Source organism: Harmonia axyridis, chromosome 5 (assembly GCF_914767665.1).
Source record: "Harmonia axyridis chromosome 5, icHarAxyr1.1, whole genome shotgun sequence".
In the NCBI taxonomy this organism is placed as follows: domain Eukaryota; kingdom Metazoa; phylum Arthropoda; class Insecta; order Coleoptera; family Coccinellidae; genus Harmonia; species Harmonia axyridis.
This window is the reverse complement of record NC_059505.1, coordinates 12,860,306-12,888,155: the sequence shown is the minus strand read 5'-3', so window position 1 is coordinate 12,888,155 and position 27,850 is coordinate 12,860,306. Positions and strand designations below refer to the sequence as shown.

General features: G+C 35.7%; 1 protein-coding gene and 2 long non-coding RNA genes across 6 annotated transcripts in view; all 3 read left to right on the top strand.

Moving 5' to 3' along the window:
* The window catches only part of LOC123679782, a 96,292-nt gene extending 88,872 nt beyond the window's left edge, over nt 1–7,420 (top strand). The window contains exon 2 of the long non-coding RNA XR_006747431.1: nt 6,099–7,420. This is a non-coding gene — a long non-coding RNA (uncharacterized LOC123679782). The remainder of the gene's footprint in view (nt 1–6,098) is intronic.
* The window catches only part of LOC123679769 (potassium voltage-gated channel subfamily H member 8), a 444,333-nt gene that overhangs the window by 348,119 nt on the left and 68,364 nt on the right, over nt 1–27,850 (top strand). For all 4 annotated transcript variants that reach the window (XM_045617253.1, XM_045617252.1, XM_045617255.1 and 1 more), the window contains one exon: nt 19,487–19,736. In XM_045617253.1, the coding sequence (XP_045473209.1) occupies nt 19,487–19,736 (250 nt within the window). The remainder of the gene's footprint in view (nt 1–19,486; nt 19,737–27,850) is intronic.
* On the top strand, nt 8,194–9,063 carry LOC123679781. The gene is made up of 2 exons (XR_006747430.1): nt 8,194–8,481; nt 8,886–9,063. It is a non-coding gene; the product is annotated as an uncharacterized LOC123679781 (long non-coding RNA).

The window sequence follows — 27,850 nt, the reverse complement described above, 5'->3', positions numbered from 1 at the left end:
ATACCACGACATGACTACACCATTTGGTTGCCTCCCCATTATTTGTCTAGCTACTTTTCGATTTAATAGTCGATAATCATCATTTATTCTTTCGTCGTCATAAACTAAAACTTCCTTTAATATCCCGAAACTATTTACAGTAAAAACTTCTCTCGGCATGACATTGGCCGGCACCGAGCAGCTGGCAAGGTCCAGCATTGTCTCATCACTGATAATAAAATTTCTATTCATCGCGCGCCCGTTATTCGCAAGTATATTTGCTGCTGTTTCCAACATATATAGCTACTAACTGTGAAAATATTTAACATCGTGTAGGATGATTCTTGGAAGAATCTTCTTTGGAGTTGAGAATTCGATTTTGTGCTTGTCAAGAGAAGCCTTGACAAGATCGTCATCCTTCTGCGATGCGCAGACAATTAGAATATCACCGGACTTCACCTTTGCCGTGTACCTAATCTTTGCTGAGGGTTCCTCCTTACGGAGGGCCTCTTTAATAGATATTTGAACTTTAGAAGAGTCCTTTTCTCTTGCCTTTACGTATAAAGGAGAGTTAGCCAGCTGCGGTTTCGACTTGGGTAGGGGTACACCCCTACCCAAGTCGAAACCGCAGCTGCCTACAGGACGGGAAGATGTAGGGGTAGGAGTGGCCGCTGTGACGCTCGCGTACGAGGGTCAGGCCACTGCCTTGTTAGCAGGCTGAAGAGGCAATTGAATTATTGAATTATGTTTTTCCATCACCATTGCTAATTCTAAATGACTTACCCCTTGTTTTCTACTCTGATCGGTTGAAACATTGGGATTTTGTCGTTCTTCGTTTTCTACTATAAAATTTTGGACATCATCTTCATATCGAGTTCCACTTGTTGATGGTTCTGATATACATAAATTACTGTCCTCTTCTTCTTCTTCTATTTTATTTCCTACAACAGAATCGCTCCTCTTTTCGACCAAAGCAACAGCATGGATGTGTTTACAAAGAGCAGTTTTAACAGTGTACTCCGTATATTGACACTTAAATCTATGTATACATACCTGACACTTGTAACAAAATAATCTTCTACAATCCTCATCACATTGAACATTATATGAAACAATGTACTCTCTGTCTGACGAACTTGATGGAACTTTGAAATCCCCTGATTCTAAGCACACCACCTTATCCAAAACCTCATTTTCTGCTTTTAAGTGTGCTTCTCGATTTGTTCTGGTGTACAAATCCACCGCCTCTTGTGATCATTGGAAGAGCGGCTTTCCTCTGATCAAGGGATGGTAGTTTTATTGAAGATGTTAATTAAATTCTTTCTCCTTTATTAAGGGAGAAAGTGTGGGTAAGGCCTGTCGCACTAGGGACAGGACTTAGTGTTGAACTGAATTTTTCTTTAGGAACAGGTCTAGTGATAACTGAAAGACATAAGCTCTTTTATAATTTTACTAACAAAAAATTATACAAAATTGAACAAAAATTAATCTTCGGAAGGACTTGCCTCAAACTGGCAGGTCTCTTTTATTCCCTTAAAACTTCACAAAACTACTGATTGTGTAATAAACTGGCCTGTAGTTGGGTGTTAACGTTAAAAAAAGGAACTTATTAGAAGAGCGGCTTTCTATAGTTCCGGCCAGTACAGTTATTTTGAAATTAACACAATTTCTCTTTTATGAAATAACCTTTCGTGCGTCCGGCTTATGCACTAGGATAAGGTCTTATATTTGATCTTTTTCTAGGAGGTGTTTTACTGAATGAGACCAAGTATTCTTGAATAACAAAGTTTAATAATGGATTGAAATAATTAATGAGAAAATACAGTCAATAAAATTTGCACATTACTAGCCTATGGCAAACACCTTAAGAGTAAATAAGAAAAAATTATAACACTCGACAATCTTGGGTTATTTTGGTAAATCTTTTATAAGGAGAAAAATCAAACAACAATATATATAAGATTGAATTAAATATCCTTACCCTGGATATCACAAAAACTTCCAAACTTGTTCAAATAAACCTTTCAACAAATTCCCTATTTGTACCTTTCCTGAAACCGTTCCCGAAAACCGACTTGAACTTTATTCAACTTAGAATCGAACTTTAACTCAGGGCCGAATTGCCCTTTTGGTCCCACCTTCGAACCGAACTTCCACTTCTAACTCTAACTCCCTACCGAATTGAAAACTGTTGTTTTTATAGTTGAATAATCGTCACCCTCCTTCCACCAAATTTTTCTAAGCGTCTATCTTCTTTTTCCTTTCGTCCAATCAGAGTGATTGTCCTTATGTACCTAGATTATTGGTTCCACCCCATGTTATGTACTATTGACATGGGTTTGTACCGTTAGCACCGCCTAAAATTAGGAACCATTCTGGACGCACCACCGTTAGTGGTCCCTCCGAATAGAACATATTTTTATGTTCTAAGTTTTGGGCCATTTAATCCTCCCTAGAGTTTATACGACTAAATTTTTATTGCTTTGACATCCTGTACAAATGTCTTGAAATTTGAACCTAGTTGTTTTATCGTGGGATATCGACAGTGCCAACCAACCTGGGGTGTTTATCTTAAGCCAGGATGAAGGAATTAATGCCTAATAAATGTGAGGGGTGACAACGATTCCGTTTGCGTTCACTCTACTGGGATAGAACCGGGAATTTGTTGAATATTCTTTTCAATGAGCCTGTAGTTATTTCGAATTATCATTCACATTCATTACAATTGAACCAAAACTGATCTTCAGAGGACTTGCCTTAAACTGGCCGGTCTCTGTTATTCCCTTAAACTTTTACATAAACTAACTGGAGATTTCAGAACATTGGACAGAACAACCGAACAAAAAAATTAAACTGTTGAATTTCTCAACTTGCTACCTGTTAATTCCTTAGATGGATAATCCTTCACATGTACTCTCACAGTCCACTATCGCGAAATGTATCTCGAACCTCACGGAAACTTTGGCGAACCGATACCGTTATTGACTAATCTTTAAATCTACTGAATCTATTATCGACCCGTGACAAAACCAAAAAAAATATATTATTATTGAATTTTTCAAACTATCAACTACGTTTCAAACCTAATCTTCCAACACATTTCTATCGACTAACTTCTACTAAATAAGGTTTCCACGCTCTACCTTCAAATCTAAACTTCCTAATTTCCGCGACCAATTCCCGAACCGATTCCTGAGTTCCCTGAACTTCCCGAAACTACTATTCGTCACTAACTGCTTAATTTTTCTCTGATTTGGCCTAAGGTTACTTATTTCCCGCCCCCCGATGGGCGTACCTTCAAAAATAACATCTTGGATTTTTTCCGTTGTTGCCAAGTTTTTCTCTTCCCACGGATTGCATGTTCCCATTAGGAGACCACTCAACAAACTTCGATAAGACTAATTTTTAACACCCTAAAACTTATATTCTTATCGCCTGAGATCGAGACTGCACCTAAGTATCGACTTGTACAAAAAGATTTCCATCATCCAGATTTGACAAATAGGACAAATAGGGAACCAATAAATTTCACACTTTATTGGTCTCCACCAAGTCTAATGTCAAGTGACTGACCTTACATGGTCTTCGAAAAAAAGGGCCTGGTCTACCTACCGCACGTTGGCGACGTCCAGACCCAATAATCGAGAATCTCAAATTCCCGATTATTACACAATGTAATAGTAGAGCTGATATATGTTTACATCTGCCTCCTAATTCAGCCTTACAAGAACAGCTGAAAGCTAATATTGTTGCAGGTTCTTTAGCTGTTATTATTTTTCTTCTGATTTCATGAGAATCTGCTGAAAGGGCTGAAGTCTGTAAGCATAAGCCGAACAATTCTAAGCAGCGTGTACTTTTACCTAAATATTCACACATAATTACATGACCGACATTCAAGACCGCTTCTCCTAAAATGTTTGTGTTTTAGATAATGGACGATTATTCTTAAATTAGAATGAACTCACCTTCTATCACATTCCTATTATTTGGAGTTGCTTCCAAATACCGGAAATATTCAGTTGTACTGAGGAATACACTATTTTCTTTGTCCATCATATTTCTTTCTTCACAAATAACTCTGAAATATTTTTGTTTACAATATCTTACCTTTAACCGAAAAAGCATGCTGAAGAGAGCGATGCCTACCCTTGAATCGGGAACGACATGCCTTCGACATTTCAAGAACAAGAATAAATGAAACTACATAAATCCAATGAAATATTTGAGAGCTTAAAATTGGTTTTTTTTCTAAATTTCATAAATTATTGAATGGTACTTATTCCGCAAGAGATTAATAGAGTTGAAAGATGTCACTAACGCTATCTGTTTTTTGTTGAATCGATCAACTATAATTCTATATTATATGGGATAATGAAACACCAGATTTCTCAACTAATATATTGAATTTGGCTGTACAAGTTATGTGTTTACAAGGTAACAGCTACGAGCGTACTGAATATGGTACCCCAATTTCCTGGGGATGTTAAACGTCGCTTTGGATTTTGCACACCAATGCGCAATTCAGGTCCCTGATTGGTCCACGTCTTCGTTCCTTGCCCTTAGATGTGACTTCAGGTCTAGGTATCGATACATCAGCCACTTCGTTAAAGCCGGGCCAGCCCATTGGCCTATGTATCATTACATCGGCCAGTTTGTTAACAGCGCAATTTAGAACGAGTGTATTAGGTAGAAATTGACTTGTCTCTGGATCTAGAAAAAAAAATTGTTCAATCCTTTAGCGGTTCTCACTATCACGACACGCACTATACTGTCCTTACCAGGATGCGTTTCGATGATTCTGGCTAAGTCCCATTTTTGAGGAGGAGAGTTGTCCTCCTTTAATAATACCTGGTTAATAGTCCCTGGTTGTTGTTGCTGGTTCTTTGATTCGATCGCCACCTTGTTCTACCTTGAAGAGTTGATAAATAGTCCTTGGACCACCTGGCCCAGAAATGCTGTACGATTTGTTTCAGGTGGTGGTACTTCTTGATTCGATTTGGATTCTCGAATCGTAGATCTTCTTGCGGTGTTGATAGAAGTGGTGATCCAAAAAGAAAATGACCTTCAGGTCCAAAGGATCATCGGAGAGGGGCTTCTCATTACCTAAAACTCTTTTAATATGAAATTTAGCTGACTTTACTGCCGCTTCCCACAGACCGCCAAAGTGCGGTGCTCGTGGTGGAATAAAATGCTATTGGATTATATTACTTGAAAAATATTCCGAAAATTTATCCTCAGTTTTATCCGATTTCAAAAAATTTTATAAGTCCCGGAGTTCCCTATTCGCTCCAATAAAATTCGTCCCGTTATCCGAGTATATATTTTGAATCAATCGTCTTCTTGCTACAAACCGCCTAAAACAATTCATAAATGATTCTCTGCTCAAGTTCGTAGCTAGTTCCAAATGAACTACCTTTGTCGAAATGTAAACAAATAAGTATAAATACGAATTTACGTGCTTTTTCCCTGATAGATCGCCCATAATGTAATTCGAGCTCAAAGGTTTATTGCAAAAACAAGTTGAAAATTTATTTCTCTCTCTCTTTCTGTGTCCGTACTGTGTCCTGATAACACCCTATATTTAATTCGTTTCAATGAAAGAAGAGCTTGTGCTCACAGATGTATATTCCCGTTATGCTTATGCTTGAAGTTAAGATTTGTCAAATAATGCTTTACCGAATGACCGAATTCCTCAGGTTCCCAAATTTGTTGAATTCGCTCCTTTAAAGCAACATTTGTTGAAAAATTGCAAACCACTTCACAAAATCAGATTTGATTAATATTGAACAACCTGGCATTATATTCCACCTTTAACTTTACTTAGGCTTATCATAAGAGACTGTTATCAAATTAATGTTTCGATCAATTACGCAAGTAGGAACTGATAATGTTAATTTATGAATGATTATATATTGCATTATACCAGATATAAGTTATATTGAATTTCTGACACCTAACTATCCTATCCCCTATCCAAAGGCCCAAACAGCTTATAACCCTTCAATCCAACCATATTCCTTAGGTGACTTCTGTTAGCCTAGTGGCACAGTGATATTACACAATATTTTACTAAATGTCTCATTATGTTCGAATGATTCAGCAGTTCACATATTGCATAGCCTCTTCGAAATGACGTACCCAATGGTCTCTGGTTAGATCTACAAAGATTACCATGTCATAGAATTTCCAACCAAATGCCTCATCCAATTGATGATACGATGAAATGATGAGACAGTTCCAGAATCGCATAACCATAAAAGACGTACCGAAGATTTCTGGTGACCTATTCTAGCATATCGATCTAGCACACGATGATGTCTCCGCATTTCCAATTAAATACCTAATTCAATTAAAATGACAGGGAATTTCCAAAATCATTGGTCCGCAAATTGAAGAGCCTCTTCGAGACGACCTACTGGATGACTTATGATTATTTCTAGAAGCATAACCATACAATTATGTCACCGAATTTCCAACCTAATGCCTCAGTTGAATCCAATGATTGGCAGTTCCAGAATTGTTGGCCAACAGATGACATACCCTCTCCGAATTGACGTACCGAATGATTTCTGGTAACTTCTTTCATCATAACAACAATATAATGTCATAGAAGTCACAATGAAAGTCATCATCCCATCGACGAAATCATAGGGCAGTTCCAGAATCACTGATTCTCGGATTTCACAGAATTTACAATAAAATACATCATCCAATCGACGAAATCATAGGGTAGAATCACCGCACCCCAGATTTCATTATCTTTTCAAAACGACGAATGGTTTATGGTGATTTCTAGAAGCATAATCACACGATGATGTCACCGAATTTCCAATCAAATACCTCGTCCTATTCTAATGGTTGGGCAGTTCCAGAAGCACTGGTCAAGATATAACATCCCCGCAGCAATGTGCCAAGTGATTTTCTGTGGTTTCTAGAAGCATAACCACACGATGATGTCACCGAATTTCCAATCAAATACCTCATCCTATTCTAATGGTTGGGCAGTTCCTGAAGCACTGGTCAAGATATAACATCCCCGCAGCAATGTGCCAAGTGATTTTCTGTGGTTTCTAGAAGCATAACCACACGATGATGTCACCGAATTTCCAATCAAATACCTCATCCTATTCTAATGGTTGGGCAGTTCCAGAAGCACTGGTCAAGATATAACATCCCCGCAGCAATGTGCCAAGCAATTTTCTGTGGTTTCTAGAAGCATAACCACACGATGATGTCACCGAATTTCCAATCAAATACCTCATCCTATTCTAATGGTTGGGCAGTTCCTGAAGCACTGGTCAAGATATAACATCCCCGCAGCAATGTGCCAAGTGATTTTCTGTGGTTTCTAGAAGCATAACCACACGATGATGTCACCGAATTTCCAATCAAATACCTCATCCTATTCTAATGGTTGGGCAGTTCCAGAAGCACTGGTCAAGATATAACATCCCCGCAGCAATGTGCCAAGTGATTTTCTGTGGTTTCTAGAAGCATAACCACACGATGATGTCACCGAATTTCCAATCAAATACCTGATCATATTCTAATGGTTGGGCAGTTCCAGAAGCACTGGTCAAGATATAACATCCCCGCAGCAATGTGCCAAGTTATAACATCCCCGCAGCAATGTGCCAAGTGATTTTCTGTGGTTTCTAGTAGCATAACCTCACGATGTTGCAGAATTTTCAACCAAATGCCAAACATCCAATTCGAAAGATCAGGCAGTTGCAGAAGCATTGGTCCACAAATTGCATACCCTCTCCGTGACGACGTACCAAATGATTTGTGATAACTTATAGCAGCATAACCACAGGGAAGTGCCAAGTGAATGTCTCAAGCGATTCAAATGATCCTAGAAGCATTATTCCAATTGTACAAAAATCTCTGTCAAATCACTGCAAAAAATATCTTATTGTCTGTCATCAACGCAGTAGCAATAATCAGTTGTTATTGTTTCTGTTTTAATTGAAGTCGTATTGACCTAATTGAACTAGAATATATTATGTTGTTTCTGAGAGCTTTACTATTTGTATACATGTTTTAACTCTGTATTTTATTTTAATGGTTTTTTTTTGTGACTGCTTTCTAAAGTTTTGAAACCTACGCTTTCAAAATTAATTTCTGATTACTATATACTTGTTACATACTCATATTTTCTTTGTTAAAAATTGAACCAAACTTTAGTATTGATATCAAGTTTTTATAGAATTATTGTGGATATATAGAAATTATGTTTTCACTTCAACTTAAGGAAGTAAAAATAAATTTGTGAACTCTTGAGTTAGTTTCAGCTTAGGTTTTTGCGCTTTCAGAATTAATTTCTAATTACTATATACTTGTTACATACTCATCATATTTTCTTTGTTAAAAATTGAACCAAACTTTAGTATTGATATCAAGTTTTTATAGAATTATTGTGGATATATAGAAATTATGTTTTCACTTCAACTTAAGAAAGTAAAAATAAATTTGTGAACTCTTGAGTTAGTTTCAGCTTAGGTTTTTGCGCTTTCAGAATTAATTTCTAATTACTATATACTTGTTACATACTCATCATATTTTCTTTGTTAAAAATTGAACCAAATTTTGGTATTGATATCAAGTTTTTATAGAATTATTGTGGATATAGAAATTATGTTTTCACTTCAACTTAAGAAAGTAAAAATAAGTTTGTGAACTCTTGAGTTAGTTTCAGCTTAGGTTTTTGCGCTTTCAGAATTAATTTCTAATTACTATATACTTGTTACATACTCATCATATTTTCTTTGTTAAAAATTGAACCAAATTTTAGTATTGATATCAAGTTTTTATAGAATTATTGTGGATATATAGAAATTATGTTTTCACTTCAACTTAGGAAAGTTAAAATAAATTTGTGAACTCTTGAGTTAGTTTCAGCTTAGGTTGAACAAAAATATTGTATCCATGAGAACCAAATGAGAGTGAGCACATAAAATAAAACAATATTTGTATCTTTTATTCTAAGAAAATGTCTCTAATCATAAATAATATGTCTGTAATGCATTTCATACTGAATAATGTATTTGAATTTATTCTACATAATAAATCATGTGAAAACCATTTCTTCTTTCATTCATGTCATTGTTTTTACCCTTCGAATGCGATTTATTCTCTTTAAATCCTTTTAACTGCTATTATTGATCTCACACGTAGTTCCTGCATTCTCTAAAGTTCGAGAAAGTCCAATTCAATCAGTTGATAGGTACCATAGATGAGCCGACTGCAAAACCTTAATTTAAGCCCAAAACAGTTGGAAATTTACCATGAATTGGAATATGTGAGATTTTCCCATTTGATTGTGATTCAGTTTTCAAAATCATAATGTTGCGATAGAATAAGGGTCGAGTTACACACATTTCGAAGATTTTGATATTCCTTTTATGAATATGTGTAATTCTGTTATAGTTTTTTTTCTGTTGATGCAATTTTTTCCAAGACAATTTTTTTTCAATAAAAGAAGAATAGCGTAATTCATGAAATCCAAGTAAACTATAACAAAAATCGATAATGAAAAGTCAATTCAACCAGGGGAAAAGAATCTTATAATATTCCACAAAGCACAAAATATAAAAAATAAATATAACACAAGGAAAATATATAATTTTCCAAAATGTAAATTAAATTCATCACAAAAAGTAGCTTGGATACAGTTGTTTGAAGTTCTTCAATAGACTGCCTAATGAAATCAAAGAAATAAAGAATTATAAACCATTTAAGAAAAAGATATTTACTTTATGCTTAAATTTAGAACCAATCAGTTATTGATGCTGAAAAACACATGTACTAATCAAGCTTATCGGCGTGCCCTTTGCTAAACTGCTCAATTTTATTGCTTTATTCGGGTAGCCGGTGGATGATATTTTTCTTTACAATTCTCCTATCAGAATGCTGATTCATTATTTCCATCTCATGCTTTCTAAGAAATAAATACACTGCTCAACAATTGGTAGGAATCACTTGTTCTAAATTTATTTCTGAAATATTCGCTCCAAGATTATAAATTTAGTCAGATATCAGAGTATTTTCAGTTGATAATATGGTTCACTTGAGAAAAGAATGAGAAAATGGAAAGTTGGAGAGAAAAAAAGACTTTATTAGGAACACTCAAAATTCTGTGTTTGAATAACATAAAAATTTTATGATGAAACCACAAGAAGGCTGAAGTTTCGGTTAAGCTAGTACCTAGTTGGTCCCCCACGAGCTCGTCTCAAGCATTCTACCCTACGAGGCATACTTTCGATCAAACGATTTATAAATTTTTGGGGCAAATTCGTCCGATCGGTTGTTCTAAGGTTGACAATTGTCTAGACATCTCAGACCAGACATGTTCGATGCAATTCATGTCTGGAGAGCGAGCTGGCCAGTCCATCCTATCAATAGCATGAGTTTCATTAACCAGACGACTACGGTGTGGACGGGCATTATCGTCAATTAAAATGAAATTCTCGCCCACGGCAGCCGCAAACCGAACAATTATGGGTTCAATAATCATATCGTGATATCTCTTGCTGGTCATGGTGGTGTTCTGCAGAACAACCAACTCTGTGCGTTGGTTCAAACAAATGCCTCCCCATACCCATATAGAACCTCCGCCAAAAGCTGTTGTGGGTACCATAAACTGTTCTGCATACCTTCGACTTCCCTCCAAGCAAGAATACGTCCATCGGAGTTGACCAAACGAAATCTAGACTCATCCGTAAATAAACATCGGCTCCCATCTTCAAATGTCCAATTGCGGTGCTCCTCAGCCCATTGCCGTCGATGAACCCGGTGTTCCCTAATCAAACGGGGATGTTGTACCCTCCTACGTACTCTCAAACCACGAACATGTAGTCGTCGTCTTACAGTCTGGTTCGAAATTAGAACTCCTGTTGCAACTCTCAGTGATCTATTGAGCCGCGACGCCGGGTAAGTGGGATTTCTCCTAGCATTGAGGATCAAAAGACGATCTTGGGCAGCTGTTGTACTGCGCTGCCGACCTCCCCCATGAACATAAGCTACTAAGTCGTTTTGGATGAACCTATTCCTAACCCGACTCACGACACTTTGCGAAACATTAAACCGCCGGGACACTTCTCTCTGGGACAAACCTTCCTGTATCCACCGTATGATTTGGTCCAGTTGCACAGGAGACAAACGTCTTCTCGGCATGACTGATAAGCTGATATTGTTCTCATTTCTTCAATTATTGTCACCTTATGTGTTAGAACGAGAGAAAAAAACAGATTTAATAACAAATACCACCTTGCTTTTCACTCCACCTGTAACAGCCTACAGATAATAATCGATTTTGTGAACAAGAGCCGATGAAGTGAGGAAGACTTTGATATAATCAACTCAAAACATCTTACTTTTTCCTTAGAGAACATATAATGTACAGATATTCACGAGATAACTTGAAAAAAATACAAATGAATAGGAGTTCATGAGTGATCCTAGCAATTGTTGATCAGTGTATTTCTTTCACAAAATCTTACAGAAACTGTAGCCAGCAAGGAAATGAAAAGTTCATAAGTGATCACTAGCAATTGTTGATCAGTGTATATGAGAAGTTTATTTTATTTTATACCACGTTCAATTATATAACTATTTTTTTTGATCGTACTGTATGTGTAAAGTAAGTGTTATATTCTGAATTTTTCGATTTGCCTTTGGATTTAAGGATTTCAAAGTCATTTTTATTATCATTCTTCGGCACTGGAAAGTACCTACTTTCGAAGCGTCGGATGATGACATAGACTTAATAGAAAAAAATCATATACACTTGTTTTATAATATAATGTTCCCAAAAAAATATGATCCGCGTTTCTATCAAGTGCGCCCCAAAACTGTCCAGGCGCCCTCTGGGGGAAAATTGGGGCGCTTAGATTCAGTTATGATATTCTACTTCATGAACAAAAATTCCCATGTTCAAAATGTAAGGTGCCGAATGAGAAAGCAATAATTTCAAGAAAATATTTTTCTAAAATGTTCTCATACTTTAACTCCTTCGCCCGGAACTTTCACTTGCCCCTTGAGGAAATTTTTCTTAATTGAACACTGAATCAGGGGGGAATCTGTAGGCTGGCTAATTGGCATTTTGCCGGGACGGCAAATATTGGAGGGCGGCATTTTCAATTTTTTTCCAGAAATCCGAATTCCAAGAAGAAGGTGTTGAATATTTCTTTTTAATTTCAAAGAATTCCAGACATGATGTTTTATCAAATTAACTAGTTTTGGGGGTGGGCGCATTCGAATTTGAGATAATGGTTCATCCGATTGTAACACACTATCATCTTAAAGATAAAAAAACAAAATGTTCAAGCGTTTCAATAAGTCGGAACTCGGCAGAAGAACCTGAAACCGCAGAGCGTATTCTAGAGGGGCGCAAATATTGGAGGAAGGTATTTTCTACTTTTTCCGAGAAATCTACTAAATTACTAGAAGAATGTATTGAATATATTTTTTTTACTTTCACCGTGATTTTTTTTGGGTTAATAACTTGATTTTTTAATGCTGATTGTAAATTGGAATATTATTTCAAATTTTATCAATCAATTATAATACAAAATAAAGTTGACAAAGCCGTCAAACTTTCTTTGTAAAAGTATCTAGATACAAAATAAGATAATTTTTGCTAAGGTATCTTAAGATACTTAAAAAAAAAGAATGCATATAACTATCTGAAGATACTTTTTCAGATACTTGATAAGGTACTTTGTCAGGCGTTAAAATGCTAGGTACAATTGTGAATTTCGGAAAGTCTTGCAATGTTTTTTCCGGTAGTAGGTATAAGACGATATTAACGGAACTGAAATAGTTATCTTGAAAACATTACGGACCGGGACGTGCCTTTATAAGAAATCCTCCTTGCTTCGTTTAATAACTAGCAATTGGTTTCTATCCACAGTTTTATCAATTCATTGCCTCTAATCCCTCTGTCGACTATCAGTTTTGTTTACGCAATACCAGCTGCTAAAATCAAGAGTAGATTCTTGTGCCCTAATACGGGTTTACGAACAGTTCATGGAAAAAACCAAATATATTCAATAAATGAAGTTTTATCTTTTCTGTTCGACAATTTTTGTTAATTTCTTTTGTAGTTTATCAATTAATAATCTTTTCTGATTAAATTTGAATTCATAAGAAGTAATTACACTCAATACCTATATTTTCCGTCCATAAAACCTTTTCAACTTTTTATAAAAAAATCTCACTTGCAAGGACATCGACTTGTATTTTTGCCGGGGTGGCAAAAACGCTAGAGCGGGTCCTTATTGAATATTATTATGAAATATGAAAGGTATTGGTAGCGAACTCCATCTTTTTGATTCTTTACAATTTACGGCATAATTTGATAAAAACTTAGAAATGTCGGCAAAAAAACGTATCGAATTCGTTATATTAAATTCGTTTTTTTTTCCTCTTTGGTTCAAAAAATGGAAATAACTTCGAGCATTTATTCAAATGATCGAAAAGTTAATTTCTAAATAATTCGTTGAATATTGTTTCCGAGCAGATACTTTCATTTTTTGTTCTAGTCATTCATGTGTTCCTATATTGTTACTTACCAATCCTAAAATGATTTTCATTTTGTGTATAAGTTGGAACTAGTCGGTTTTGTTTATATTTTTTCTATGTTATTATTATTAAAATTTTACAAACAGTCGCCTTCAATTTTTCCATATTTCGGTAGAAGACCCCGATAACCCAAAATAATTTTTTTGCATTCTGCAGAGTTGACTAGGGCGGCAATTTGGCTAGCGCCAATAATAATATGCAACATGATTGTCGCATATTACAGGACAATTCTCAATTTCATCTATGAATAATGCAGTATTAGGAGCGTCCGTTTCCATTCTGAACTATTTCTGACCGAACGGATCGAAGGAAAATACGTAAATACGTCTCTGGCATCTATCAGCTCGTGCAAGCGCGCTCATCTGAACGGTTACATTAGGAACCTATGATCTTGAGGCGCGAGCCAACGCGCGCTCACAACGGTCGAGCGCTGGAACAGCGTTCAACGCGCGCTCCATATAAACGCGCGTTGGCATGTGTACGCTTCGAAGAAAATTCATGTACTTGTAAACGCGCGTTGAGCGCTTGTCATGTGAACGGGGTCTTATAAAAACATATAAAAAATAATTACTACAAACTGAACTACACAGGGAACAATAACAAATATTCTGGACTCGTGAAATAAGTTGACTTGATTTTTAAATTTCTTTTCATTAATTATAAGTAGTGAAAAGCGTTCTCAAAGTCAAATGGTGTACTGTTACATATACCTATATTATCTCAGTTATTAATTCTACTAGCGATCTGTAGTAGGTAGCCCATGATGCAAAATCTCTCTCAACTGGTGAATTCTACACACAATTTTTTTAACGTTATTACATAAATCTTAGGTGTGGTCAAGCCATTACAGATGTTTATGCATAACCTCTTGTGAGCTAAGAGTGTCCGATGAACGGAATGTGGTGTCCAAAAGCAGATTTGTCTGGGTATTTCAGGTGTTCCTGTATTCTCGTCTTAAGTGGTCTACAAGTTTTTCAATGTATGTGGCAGTGCAATCATCACACTTAAGTTTGTAGACGCCACTTTTTTTCAAGGGTACCCGTTCTGTCCTTGGCGTTGCTTAAAGATATTCTCAAAGTGTTAAATGGCCTCGTGGAACTCTCAATATCCGGGCATGTTTGCTTCAAAAATCTTGACTGATCCACTCCAGAATTTATATTTATTGTTAATGAATCTTTTGGTGGAGGCGCAATCAGCAACGGAATAGTATGCAGAGTTCAACAAATATCTCCGCTTTATTTTTCTCACCAAGGTGTCGATGATTGTGGGGTTGAAGCCATTGTTATGGGCCAGTTGTTTTATAAAGTTGAGTTCTAAAATGAAATCGGATTCACATAAGGAAATGGATAGGAGTCTAGCCTAGTGGTAAAGGAACGGAAAGCGGACATATTATGGGAGATTGGGATTGGACGCTGAAGGCTGAATGTATGAGACTGTCGGTTTATGGTAAACTTTGAAGGATAACCCATCATTATCTCTGGAAATGGTCAAGTCTTCGACCGAGAAATGAAATAATTGAAGGCATTTTGATAACAACATATGGGAAATATTCATCGACAAAAAACCAATAATTCCTGACCTGTATTTTAAATTTAGGACCTGTAAATTAATTTTAGGATTGGTAAGAAACAAATAAACCTTTGTCATATCCCTTCATATCAATATTATTATCGTATATCTGTACTCTCATATTTTTGAGTCGTAGACGCAATTTTCTAATTCGCTGATCATACATTTTTCAAAATCACCTCCAGCCGTTTTTCCTGAAGGAACAAATCCTTAAAAATAGGCCTTGATTCTCATAATTCTGTTTTCAACATTGTTCACAGAATAATAATAAGATATACAACTTTGGTATATCTACAAATCTGTTCATAAATGTCATCTATTCTTCGTGACTTATATCGTAGTGTAAAATGCCGAAAAAATGTTGGAAACAAAAAACTCAATTCGAAGTCCTCAATTCCAAAGGTAAATTGTAAAAGTAAGAATGATACTTACTTTGCATATAGCTTAAACGATTCAAAAAAATAATATAGATAAAATTGATTGTGGTATGAAATGAAAAAAAACACTTCATAAATTTCTTCAAAATAGATGGACAAGCAATGCGAAATATTGGAAAACAAATCCTTTCCATGGTGGAAAGGAATCAAGATTCCGATTGAAGAATTGGGAAACCGCCACAAATATACAGGGTGTTCCTAAATTGAACGTACAAACGAAAAAGGGAGATTCCTAAAGTGAGTTTAAGAAAAAAAAGTCCCATAAACATGGGGTCGCAAACGTTTCGTTTTCGAGATACAGAGTGTTTCTTGTTGTAATACATTTTTTGTGTTGATTATACGAGTTTATCGAATCTTCATGAATCATCGCTACAGATCAGGAAAATTTCCATAAAAACTGACACTGAATTCATTCACCACAGCTTACAAAGTAGCCTTCCCATCATAATTTGGATTTTCACGAGGATTTCGAGAGAATCGTTCAAAATTTTTTTTCTCGAAATCGTTGGTAGATACGACAAAACTGCAAGAGACCGAAAAGTTTAGTATAAGAACAAAGCTTCTTTTTACATTTTTTCAAATTTACAGTTGCTCACCAAAAAAAAGTTCTGCAGAAGAACAGGTGGCAGTGTTCCAGAAAAAATATCACCCTGTAGATCTTATATCGAAATTGCCACGTCACGTGGTGAGAACTCTCAAATGTAATATCTATGCCAAATTTCAGTTGAATATCTTGTGAAGTGTAGATACTATGAGAAAAAAACTTGAAAAAAATTCAAACTTCAACACTCTGTATCTCGAAAACGAAACGTTTGCGACCCCATGTTTATGAGACTTTTTTTTCTTAAACTCACTCAAGGAATCTCCCCTTTTCGTTTGTACGTTCAATTTAGGAACACCCTGTATATGCAGTAAAATTCGGTAAAGCTTATCAAAGAGAACGCCGACAAGCCTGATGAGTGCGTGTGTTTTTAAGCGTCAATAACTCGTATCTGGATATTTATGAGTATGATGCATAATGCGGCACCTCCGTTGTTAATTAAATTTATCAGTATTCCTTTCTGTTTCTGATCGAATTAAATCTCATTCGGTACTTTGAATTTCTGAATATGTGAACAAGCTACCCCCTAGTGACGGCCCTGATTTCTGTCATGAAATTTTGTACGAATCAAAAATTCGATGGTTCATATCTGGGTGGAGTGCATTTCCGTTGTTCTTTCATTGTACACATCGAAATTAATAAAATTTTTCTTCTTTTGCCTTCATCTCATCCTTACAGAAAAAAGTGCGACGGGCCAAAACCCTCAATTTGCCTTATTTCTAATGCATATTTTTTCTATTACAAATTATGCAACATTTTCATTCAATGCATTTCATCTACAGATTCTAAGAATAATCCAGGTTTATCATAACCTTATTCTTCAGGGGTATTAATTCCATGTTCATCTAGGGTAGATCTAATTTCTTGAGGAAAATTTTGATAGATTTCATGGACTCGTCCACCACACTTCATCATAATAGATCCTCACAGTCAATGCAAAATCATTAACTCTACGACAGGCATGTAACGCAGCAATTAAAACCTTTGGTTCTGGAACCATATCATGACCAACCAAATCGTTGATACCTTGTCTAATTTGCCAACCATCAATATTTTTGTTATTGAAATATTTTTCATATCTGGTATCGAAGTCATCAGTCATCATTTTCTTTCACGTCAGCCACTTTTTTTCCTGATCAGTTAGCTTTTGTTGAAGAGCATGACAGCATTTTAATAGATATTTGTCATTTGATTTAAGAATATCACAAATAAAACAAAAAAGGTTTTCGTAATCAGATATCATATCAAACCTACTATTTACGGAACTTAGTATTTGATCAATTATTTTCAAAAAGAAATTTATTTTAAAAGCGATTTTTGGATCTTGAGGTGCCTGATCCGTCTGTTCATAATCGAACAATTTTGGTTTATACTTTCGTCTTACAGTATATAATGGAGAAAAACCTTGATCTATCTCAAGAGCAGCCGCAAGTTTTCCAGCTTCCGCAAGTTTTTCCTCGAGAACATTATCATCCCTATAATTTTTGAAATGATCAACTAAATTCTTCAAATAGTTTTGGCACACTTTAATGTCAATCGCTACACTTTGCATCATTTTGCTTACAATATTAATCTGGAATGAAACATCATAAGAAATTATTATACTTCAAATAAATTTAAAAGAATGAATATTTAATAAAAGAGAACTTGCTTTATGTCTAGTTTCTATGTTGAAAGTATCATTGTCTGCTATTTCTAAAAGGCTATCACATATTTGAATAAAATTAAACTTTAGCATCAATTCTACTTGACCATCTAGTATCACTTAGGGGTTTTAGATGTAATTGAGGATCATGCTTTTTTATAACATTCCAATTTTTTTGTGGATAAAGAGAAATATATATGAAGTTCTTGTACAATATCAAAAGAGTCCAGTGTTTCATTTGAAACCTTAGCAGCATCATTTTCAGTTAAATTTAAGTTGTGCGCAGCACATGGCGCAAAAAATGCCCTAAGATTAGCATCGAGTATGCGTTTTTGTAAACCAATATGTTTTCCGCGCATATTTGCCTTATTATCAGACCCTTGACCTCTTATTTTGTATCTGGTAGCGTAAATAATGGGTCATTCTTGAAGAATTTGTTTGTGAGTTCTGCACTCGACTAATGTCGATCACAGGATCAAAAGACGAAATCATCTGAGACAGTTTTGAGAAAGTTCCCATATATTCAAAAAGTATTTTAGAAGAACCTTGAAAACGTACTTACCATTTCATAAAATTTAATTTTATCACAACAAAAAAACAGTTGAGCAAAACACAATACACAAAATACAAATTTTCTCAATTTATAATTATCTAAGTATTTAAATTCTTGACCACTAAACGTTGCGAAATAAAATCTATTATTTGGATTACGCCGCCTCTTGCTGTTATGACGCAGCAAGCAGATTTTGGTAGTTTCAGATATTCTGCGTAACTTATAGTATTTTTCCTACAGATAGTTTCGAAAGTTTCAGTAATTTCCCTGGCTAAAGGCCGTTTAATTAATTATTAATGATTGTTTATGTTTACCATATGCGTGTGTAAGTGATAATCGAAGAAAGGGTTCCTCCCGTCCGATGCAGGTTGCCGGGTGCCCATAAAGAAATCTCATGCCGACAAAGGGATAATTATTATCTATGGTGTATTTACTCATAAAGAATCGTATAATGGCAATCTGGCTATTCCATACCGATTGCGACGTTCGGAAACTTGTATAAATTGCAAGGAAGAAGTTTGGAAAAAAAAATTGTTGAAAAAATTTGAAAGAATCTTTTTCGAAAACCTTTGGTTCATCGGTTCTTCATGCGGTCTATAAGAGGTTTTGGCGCCCGTTTAGAGTGGCGCCCGCGTGCAGTGCACGCGTTGCACGCGCGGTTGCGGGGGCCCGGACAGTTCAACTCCAATATTATAACATAATTTCATTACAATCAGTGGAAAATCGCTCATTCGCTGACATATATACTCCAAAACGAGGGTTTTTATTACAACGTAAACTGTGAAAATTGAAGGGTGGTTTTTCCTCGAAAAATTTTGAATTATTGAAAATTATGAATGAAAATGAATTTGAAAATCGTTTATAATCGTATTACATCGTTGCCCTGTTCATTTCAATTAATAGTTATGTAACTGGAAATGTTAAAAATTCTATTATTATTACAACGTAAACTGTGAAAATTGAAGGGTGGTTCTTCCTCGAAAAATTTTGAATTATTGAAAATTATGAATGAAAATGAATTTGAAAATCGTTTATAATCGTAGTACATCGTTGCCCTGTTCATTTCAATTAATAGTTATGTAACTGGTAATGTTAAAAATTCTTTTCATTCCACTCAGACACTCAAAGAATTCCCAGAGGAGCTACGGGGCGACGTATCGATGCACCTACATCGGGAAATACTCCAGCTTCCAATTTTTGAGGCAGCATCGCAAGGCTGTCTGAAGTTGCTCTCGTTACACATCAGAGCGAATTTCTGCGCTCCCGGCGAGTACTTAATCCACAAGGGCGACGCTCTGAGCTACATATACTACATATGCAATGGATCCATGGAAGTCGTACAAGATGACATGGTGGTTGCTATTTTAGGTGAGTAATTGTGAGAATTCCCCGAAGCGTTTTAACGTCGTTATTCGCCTCAGTTTATGGAATAATTCGACTTCTCTGTTCTCTGAGCACTCGGTAATAATCAGACCACGAGAATATCATACGGTATAAACCTCTCTTTAGAAGGTTCTACAGGGTGGCCACTTTTTCAATGGGATTGTATTGGTAACTTTTAAACCATAAGAATTAGAAGGTCGGTCAAATGGAGAAAAAGTTGCATGCATAGAAGCATTATCAAGCAGTTCAAACAAATCGAGATTATCAGGGCCGGTTAGTAAGATATCATAAGAAAAGTAAATTCTGTCATTTTGATTTTTCTTTTTTTCCCACTTTATTTCAAATATTATCAAAAAATGTTACAGGCATTTTTTATTCGACAATAAATTGTTCTCAATTTGACGTAATCAGATTTCGTATCCAACGTTTCGTGCTCTCTGGGCCACCCTCAAACTCATTTTTTTCAATACGGACCCGTATATTTTATGACACTTTTCGAAATAACTATTAACGCTGAATTCAGCGATATATCCTACAATGTCATTCAAAGTTGGTTTTCAGGTGATTTAGATTCTTATCCAATTTTTTGTGGCATCGGATCTGTAGTGAATGCAAATTATCAAAAACTGCTGTTAATAAAATAGTCAAGAGACGCGAATACAATGATTTTAAATTCGAATACCAAGCCTTGCAAAACTTATATCGTAATGATATCAAAATAAAGTTCGATTCTGTAATTTGTTTCAACGGAACCAATGACAAATCCAACAATAGTGATTTCTCGCGAGAAGATTGAGAATGTATTGGAAGGTATATTCAAGAAGACGAAATAAGCTTAAGTATAAGAAGTATGGGTTCCAGAACCGTTAAGTGCATTTTACAAAATGGTGGACATTTCGAACACTTACTTCATTCATATTCATTTACTCTCGAATAATCATTCGATTTTTTTTCATTAAATGATAATTCGTTTAATTATTATGAATTGAAATATGTAAATAATTATTACTTGTTTCTTGATTTGATTCTGATATGTTCCATTTAGTTCAAGATGAGTAAGTTGATTTTCTCATCGAAATGTATTGCATGTTGTTAATTGAACTAAATATAATACAGATCCGACCCAAAGAAATTTGGATAATGGTCAAAATCACCTGAATATCAAGTTTGAATGACATTGTTTGATATATCGCTGAATTTAGCGTTAAAAGTCATTTTGGAAAGTGTCATGAAATATGCAGGTCCGTATTGAAAAAAATGAGGTTGAGGGTGGTCTAGAGAGTACGAAACGTTGAATACGAAATCTGATAACGTCAAATTGAGAACAATTTACTGTCGAATAAAAAATTCCTGTAACATTATTTGATAATATTTGAAATAAAGTGGGAAAAAAAATCAAAATGACAGAATTTACTTTTCTTATGATATCTCAATAACTGGCCCTGATAATCTCGATTTGTTTGAACTGCTTGATAATGCTTCTATGCATGCAACTTTTTCTCCATTTGAATGACCTTCCAACTCTTATGGTTTTAAAGTTACCAATACAATCCCATTGAAAAAGTGGCCACCCTGTAGGTATACCGTTTCAGCCATCTCTTCAAAAATTAGTACGCTTTATTTTACGCTAAAGACCATCGATTTTTTTGAAGTTTTCACTTTCATTCATTTTGAAAGGTTCGTCATGGCGGAATGTCTTTTTTTATAATTTTTTTTTGGAATGGAAAAAAAGAATTAGATAATTTTTTCGAAAAATATGTATGTAATCTTCGAGAAAATCGCTGTAAAAAATCATTCAAAATTCAATAACGACTTGAATCGTCTTTTTTCTGGAGTTTGGTTGTTCTCATTTTGAGATAGAGTCAGTTTATCAACGGCTTCGATTTGAAACGAGTTTTCTGAAAATGCCAAGACGTAAATTAACACAGGCTGAGGCTAATAGGGCTATCGGAATGCTACAGGGTGGCCTAACTCATGTTGTTGTAGCGGAAAGGCTCCAAGTCCGCCAGTGTGATATCTCGACTTTGGAATAGGTTCAGGGAGACAGGTTCCGTGTTGTGAAGACCAAGGCTTGGTAGGCGACGAAAAACAACACCTACTCAGGATTGTTACATCACCGTTTCGGCGAGAAGAAACCCTACATCTACGTGTAGAATGCTACGGAATACTCTTCAAAATTCAGATGGGGTCCAAGTTTCCATCGAAACCATCAGACGACGTTTGAGAGAGGTGAATCTAGGTTCTAGACGTCCATTAAGAGGAGTTTCATAAACACGTGACCATAAGCGTCAAAGACTGGAATGGACAGAGCAACATATCAATTGGAACGATCATTGGCGTAGTGTCCTTTTCACTGATGAATCCAGATATGGAAGATTTTCAGATTTTCGAAGAATAAGGGTATGGACGATCTCACGCATACCCCGTAATCGTCGCTATGTCCAAGAAGTCCATTCATTCCGAGGGGGTAGTGTTTTGGTATGGGCCGGGATATGTTTCAACGGGCGCACAGATCTACACATTTGTCCTGGGAATATGACCGCCTTACACTATAGGGAGCATGTCATTGGCAATTTTGTGCCAAATTTTCACGCTGCTATTGGTGAAACTTTTCAATTTCTAGACGATAACGCTAGACCGCACCGTGCAGCCATAGTTGAGAATGCGGGCGAGGATCTTGGTATTCCACATTTACCAATACCTCCGCACTCACCAGTTTTGAATTGCGTAGAACATATGGATATGCTCCAAAGAAGATTAGATAATCATCAACCTACCCCAGAATCCTTAAATGATCTGAGAGAGCTTCTGCCACGTTTATGGAACCAAATTCCTCAAGAAATGTTCAACAATCTCGTGTGTAGTATGCAAAGAAGATGTCAAGCTGTTATTGATGCCCGTGGAGGCCATACATTGTATTGATAATCTTAAAATGCTTGAATTCTCTGATAATAAAATTTCGTTATGCTACTCGATTTTTCTTAACCAGACGCTGCAGACCTACAGGCTAAAATTAATTTTATTTCCTGCAACTTGTAATCATATTAATATGAATTTTCATCACAAAAATCTCATTTAAAGTATATTTTTTTGGTATTTGAGTCAATATCCCTAACTCATGTGGAGCAGTTTATATGCATTATACAACACATCCCACACAATTTTCATATGCGAATGACTCAGTTTAGTTCTTTGATAACTGCAGTTTTAAAATTTTGTGAGGAAAATGATACAAAAAACCGAAAACAACGGGTAAGTGTATACCGATGACGAATGCAAAAATCACAGATGGCAAAAAAGAGGCCGAGAAAGCGGATAGATAAAGGAAAATAATAAACCTCGGACAAAGACGAGCTCGTGCGCAATGAAAGTACTCATCTTGAACGCAATAATAAACTCATAAACCGTAAAAGGGTCCGATGTGTTACTGCCTTGTGGATTTCGAAGAGGAGTAAATTGATTATTGGTTCATTTTATTAAACAATATTATATTTTTAGACAAATTTTTACTGAAAGGATAATCATGCATATCAAATAAAATAAAATTTCCATCACACAAAAAGAACAAGAATACCTAACGAGAGCTGGAGACGATAACGATAATTATGAGAGACCCAGAGCAGAAAAAATAATAGGACAAAAATAAAGTGAATATATAGCTGCTAGATTATACCCGATCGTACCGAAAGAAATAAATAAATTAATAATAAAAATAAATTCAACAAAGAACTAACGAGATGGCTGATTGAACAAGACCGAACTGTGATATAGTATATCCAAAGTCACTTGGAGGAAGTGGAATATTTGGATTATACAAGGGTTGTCCAAGTTTCAGAGAATTCCTTTGGGGCCAGTGAATTTATTGCCTAAAAATACTTTCAAATAAATCCCGGTATTTAGCGGATCGCGGTATCCACTTCAAGGGACATTTATGGCCAAGCGTTTTTATGGACTAGTTGAAGTGACATTGGATATTACACTGCTCAACATTGATAGGGATCACTTACTTGTTCTAAATTTATTTCTGAAATATTCGCTCCAAAATTATAAATTTAGTCAGATATCAGAGTATTTTCAGTTGATAATATGGTTCACTTGAGAAAAGAATGAAAAAATGGAAAGTTGGAGAGAAGAAAAGACTTTATTAGGAACACTCAAAATTCTGTGTTTGAAAAACATAAAAATTTTATGATGAAACCACAAGAAGGCTGAAGTTTCGGTTAAGCTAGTACCTAGTTGGTCCCCACGAGCTCGTCTCAAGCATTCTACCCTACGAGGCATACTTTCGATCAAACGATTTTTAAAATTTTGGGGCAAATTCGTTCAAATATCCCGTAAAGCGTTAGAAAAGTCCTCCAGGTTATTGATCGGTTGTTCTAAGGTTGACAATTGTCTAGACATCTCAGACCAGACATGTTCGATGCAATTCATGTCTGGAGAGCGAGCTGGCCAGTCCATCCTATCAATAGCATGAGTTTCTAGCACTTCATTAACCACACGACTACGGTGTGGACGGGCATTATCGTCAATTAAAATGACATTCTCGCCCACGGCAGCCGCAAACGGAACAATTATGGGTTCAATAATCATATCGTGATATCTCTGGCTGGTCATGGTGGTGTTCTGCAGAACAACCAACTCTGTGCGTTGGTTCAAGCAAATGCCTCCCTATACACATATAGAACGTCCGCCAAAAGCTGTTGTGGGTACCATAAACTTTTCTGCATACCTTCGACCTCTTTCCCTCCAAGCAAGAATACGTCCATCGGAGTTGACCAAACGAAATCTAGACTCATCCGTAAATAAACATCGGCTCCAATCTTCAAGTGTCCAATTGCGGTGCTCCTCAGCCCATTGCCGTCGATGAACCCGGTGTTCCCTATTCAAACGGGGATGTTGTACCCTCCTAAGTGCTCTCAAACCACGAACATGTAGTCGTCGTCTTACAGTCTGGTTCGAAATTAGAACTCCTGTTGCAACTCTCAGTGATCTATTGAGCCGCGACGCCGGGTAAGTGGGATTTCTCCTAGCGTTGAGGATCAAAAGACGATCTTGGGCAGCTGTTGTACTGCGCTGCCGACCTCCCTCATAAACATAAGCTACTGAGTCGTTTTGGATGAACCTATTCCAAGCCCGGCTCACGACACTTTGCGAAACATTCAACCGCCAGAACACTTCTCGCTGGGACAAACCTTCCTGTATCCACCGTATGATTTGGTCCAGTTGCACAGGAGCCAAACGTCTTCTCGGCATGACTGATAAGCTGATATTGTTCTCATTTCTTCAATTATTGTCACCTTATGTGTTTGAACGAGAGAAAAAAACAGATTTAATAACAAATACCACATTGCTTTTCACTCCACCTGTAACAGCTGTAACATTTTTTTTCTTTTTATCATTTTTATTTTAATATTATTTCTGCTTGGAGAATGAATGTACCGCTGAAGTGGAATCGTCAGGTACACTTTCTAATTGTTTTTGTCTTGTTCGCGATTCTGGTATTGAATTGCTAGAAATTGTGTTGGGGTAGTCATTTCAAATAAATATATCATTTCCCGCTCCTCAAGTATAGGCAACCAATATAACATCTTTTCTCGTCAAATTGTCAAGTCGCAAAAACTTGTTTTGAATCCCATCTGTGAAATATAGATACATCAATTGGAACTCATTTTTCCGTATTTCTCGAGTGTAGAGCATCTCAGCTAATCCGAATAAAGATTTTCTGTCTTCGACCATTTGAGTTGGATTATTTGGAAAATTGCAGATAATATCATAATTTTGCTGATTATTTTGGATATTTATATCACGTTTTGGAATCAAGCAGAATTTCCGTCTTGTACGGGATAAAAATTCTACATACTCTGATAGAAATTTCTATAAAAGCCGCCCTCCATCTTAGGCTTTCAATTCTTTCAATTCTTTCAATTCTTCTGAATATTTTACTGATTCGATATATAAGTGGATCAACCTGAATTATTGGCGTGTTGGTTGATGCAAAGACATCCCTTGGACATAGGCACCCCCATTGCCTTATACTGAGGGTTGGAATAACTCCTAACCGGTTGGGAGCGAACCGAATTCAACATTTCCATCAACTGGACTTCTCCCTCTGGATGAGTACAACCCTTTTATTTTCATTAGAGGAAGTTACCAAAATTAATCATTTATTTTGAATATATTGAATAACCATATTGGACCATATATAGACTCTGAAATTTAACTAAAATCCTACAGTTTATTATTTTATTGTGAATACAATTATCTGAATACCATTATCTGTGAAATTCTCTGTAAATGAAAGCCGGCATTCATTCTTTTAAATTATTGTTCATACTTAAGTGCACTCAATTCAAATTCATTAATTACATTTCATATCATAAATATAACGCTTTTCTCTTCAAGTACTTAGTAATTTGGTAGTTTTGGAAATTTTACAGAAAAGTAGGAATCTTGTTTATATTCGATTGATATTATTAAAACTATCTGGCGCCCCCCCTATTTATTGAGCTGTTCATTTTAAATTAAGAAAAAAATTATAGAATCCACCCCTTCTCCACTAGAGCTAAGCCGCGAGCTTCATTTTACCTTATTTATGTTACATCTAGAGAATATTTGAAAATAATTCACTTGTTGAGAAAAATAACGTAACATAAATAATTGGCACCGCAACGTGTGAGGCCCCTTTTTTTTTTGAATATATGGTCCATAATTCCTCTTGATAAATTAGTTCTGAATTTTATTCCAAAAATATAACTTAGTTTAACTTAATTGATTATTGAAAAACTTCATTTAGTGCAGATTAGATTTGTTTACTTCTTTTTTTTTGCTGCTAACATTTGGTTAGATTCATTATCGCTTCCATTACAACGGGTTTTTGTGTGTTCTGATTTCATATTCGGTCAATTCTTGGTTTGCATACACTACACGCCAATAAAGTTGTTTCGAAAATTCTTCGGAATATTTTCGATATTTTTTCATTTTTTGTTCCTGAAGTCCTGACTTCATTTGATTTAGTTAACAATTTGGGCTATAGGTTCAATTTTCTCAATTGGTTTAGTGCAATTTTCTCTTTTTTTGTGTTTTCATTCAAGTTGTATCGATATGGATTTGCAGTGGGAATGTAATAGGCTATCGAAAGATGAGCTTGAGTATGAGTTGAAAATAAGAGGTTTTGAAGATGTGGGTACAGTGGACAAGATGCGAAGTTGTCTTAGGAATGTTTTGAAATTAGAACGGTCAGGTCAGTCATTAACTTACCCTGCTTATGCGTTGAATTGTGATGAGGAGTTTAAAATTGTTGAGGATAAAATAAAGGAAATAGTTTCTTCGATTGAAATTTTCGAAGGTGATGATAAGACCACGGCGTATAAGAAAATTTCATCAAAAATAGCTCACGTTATGAAAAGAATAGATAGGACTAATCCAACTGAGTCGGATAAAATTAAACTTAGAAGTAGTCTCCTTTCTCAAGCGTTAACATTGATGCCTAAGTTGAAATTTCGTATTAAAAACTTAAAATTTCAAGAAGCGAGCATATTGAATCCGAGTTTTTTCAATATTGATTTGGAAGACGATTTATCTTCTGAAGAAGAAACAGCAGCACATGGTAATATTTGTAATTCGACACCTAAAAACAAAACGTCACATCCAACTGAGTTTAGCGCATTACATCCAAAATCGATTCCTGTTACTAAATGGAACCTCCAATTTTCTGGAGATAGTAAAGATATGTCGGTATTAGCTTTTCTTGAACGTGTTGACGAACTATCAGTTTCTAGACATATTGGAGAACAAGAACTTTTTGAATCGGCTTTTGACCTTTTTCGTGGTTCAGCTTTAACTTGGTTTAGAGCAAATAAAAAGAAATTCAATAATTGGAATGATATCGGGATGGCCTTAAAGAAACAGTTCCTTCCGCACGACTATGACGATCGGTTATTTGAAGAAATCAAGAAACGCACACAGGGAGAAAATGAAAACATCGGTATTTATGTGGCTTGTATGACACCTCTATTTTCGCGCCTATCGTATAATGTTCCTGAATCTGTACAGCTTCGCTTAGTTTTGCGGAATATACTTCCCTTCTTCCAGCTCCATCT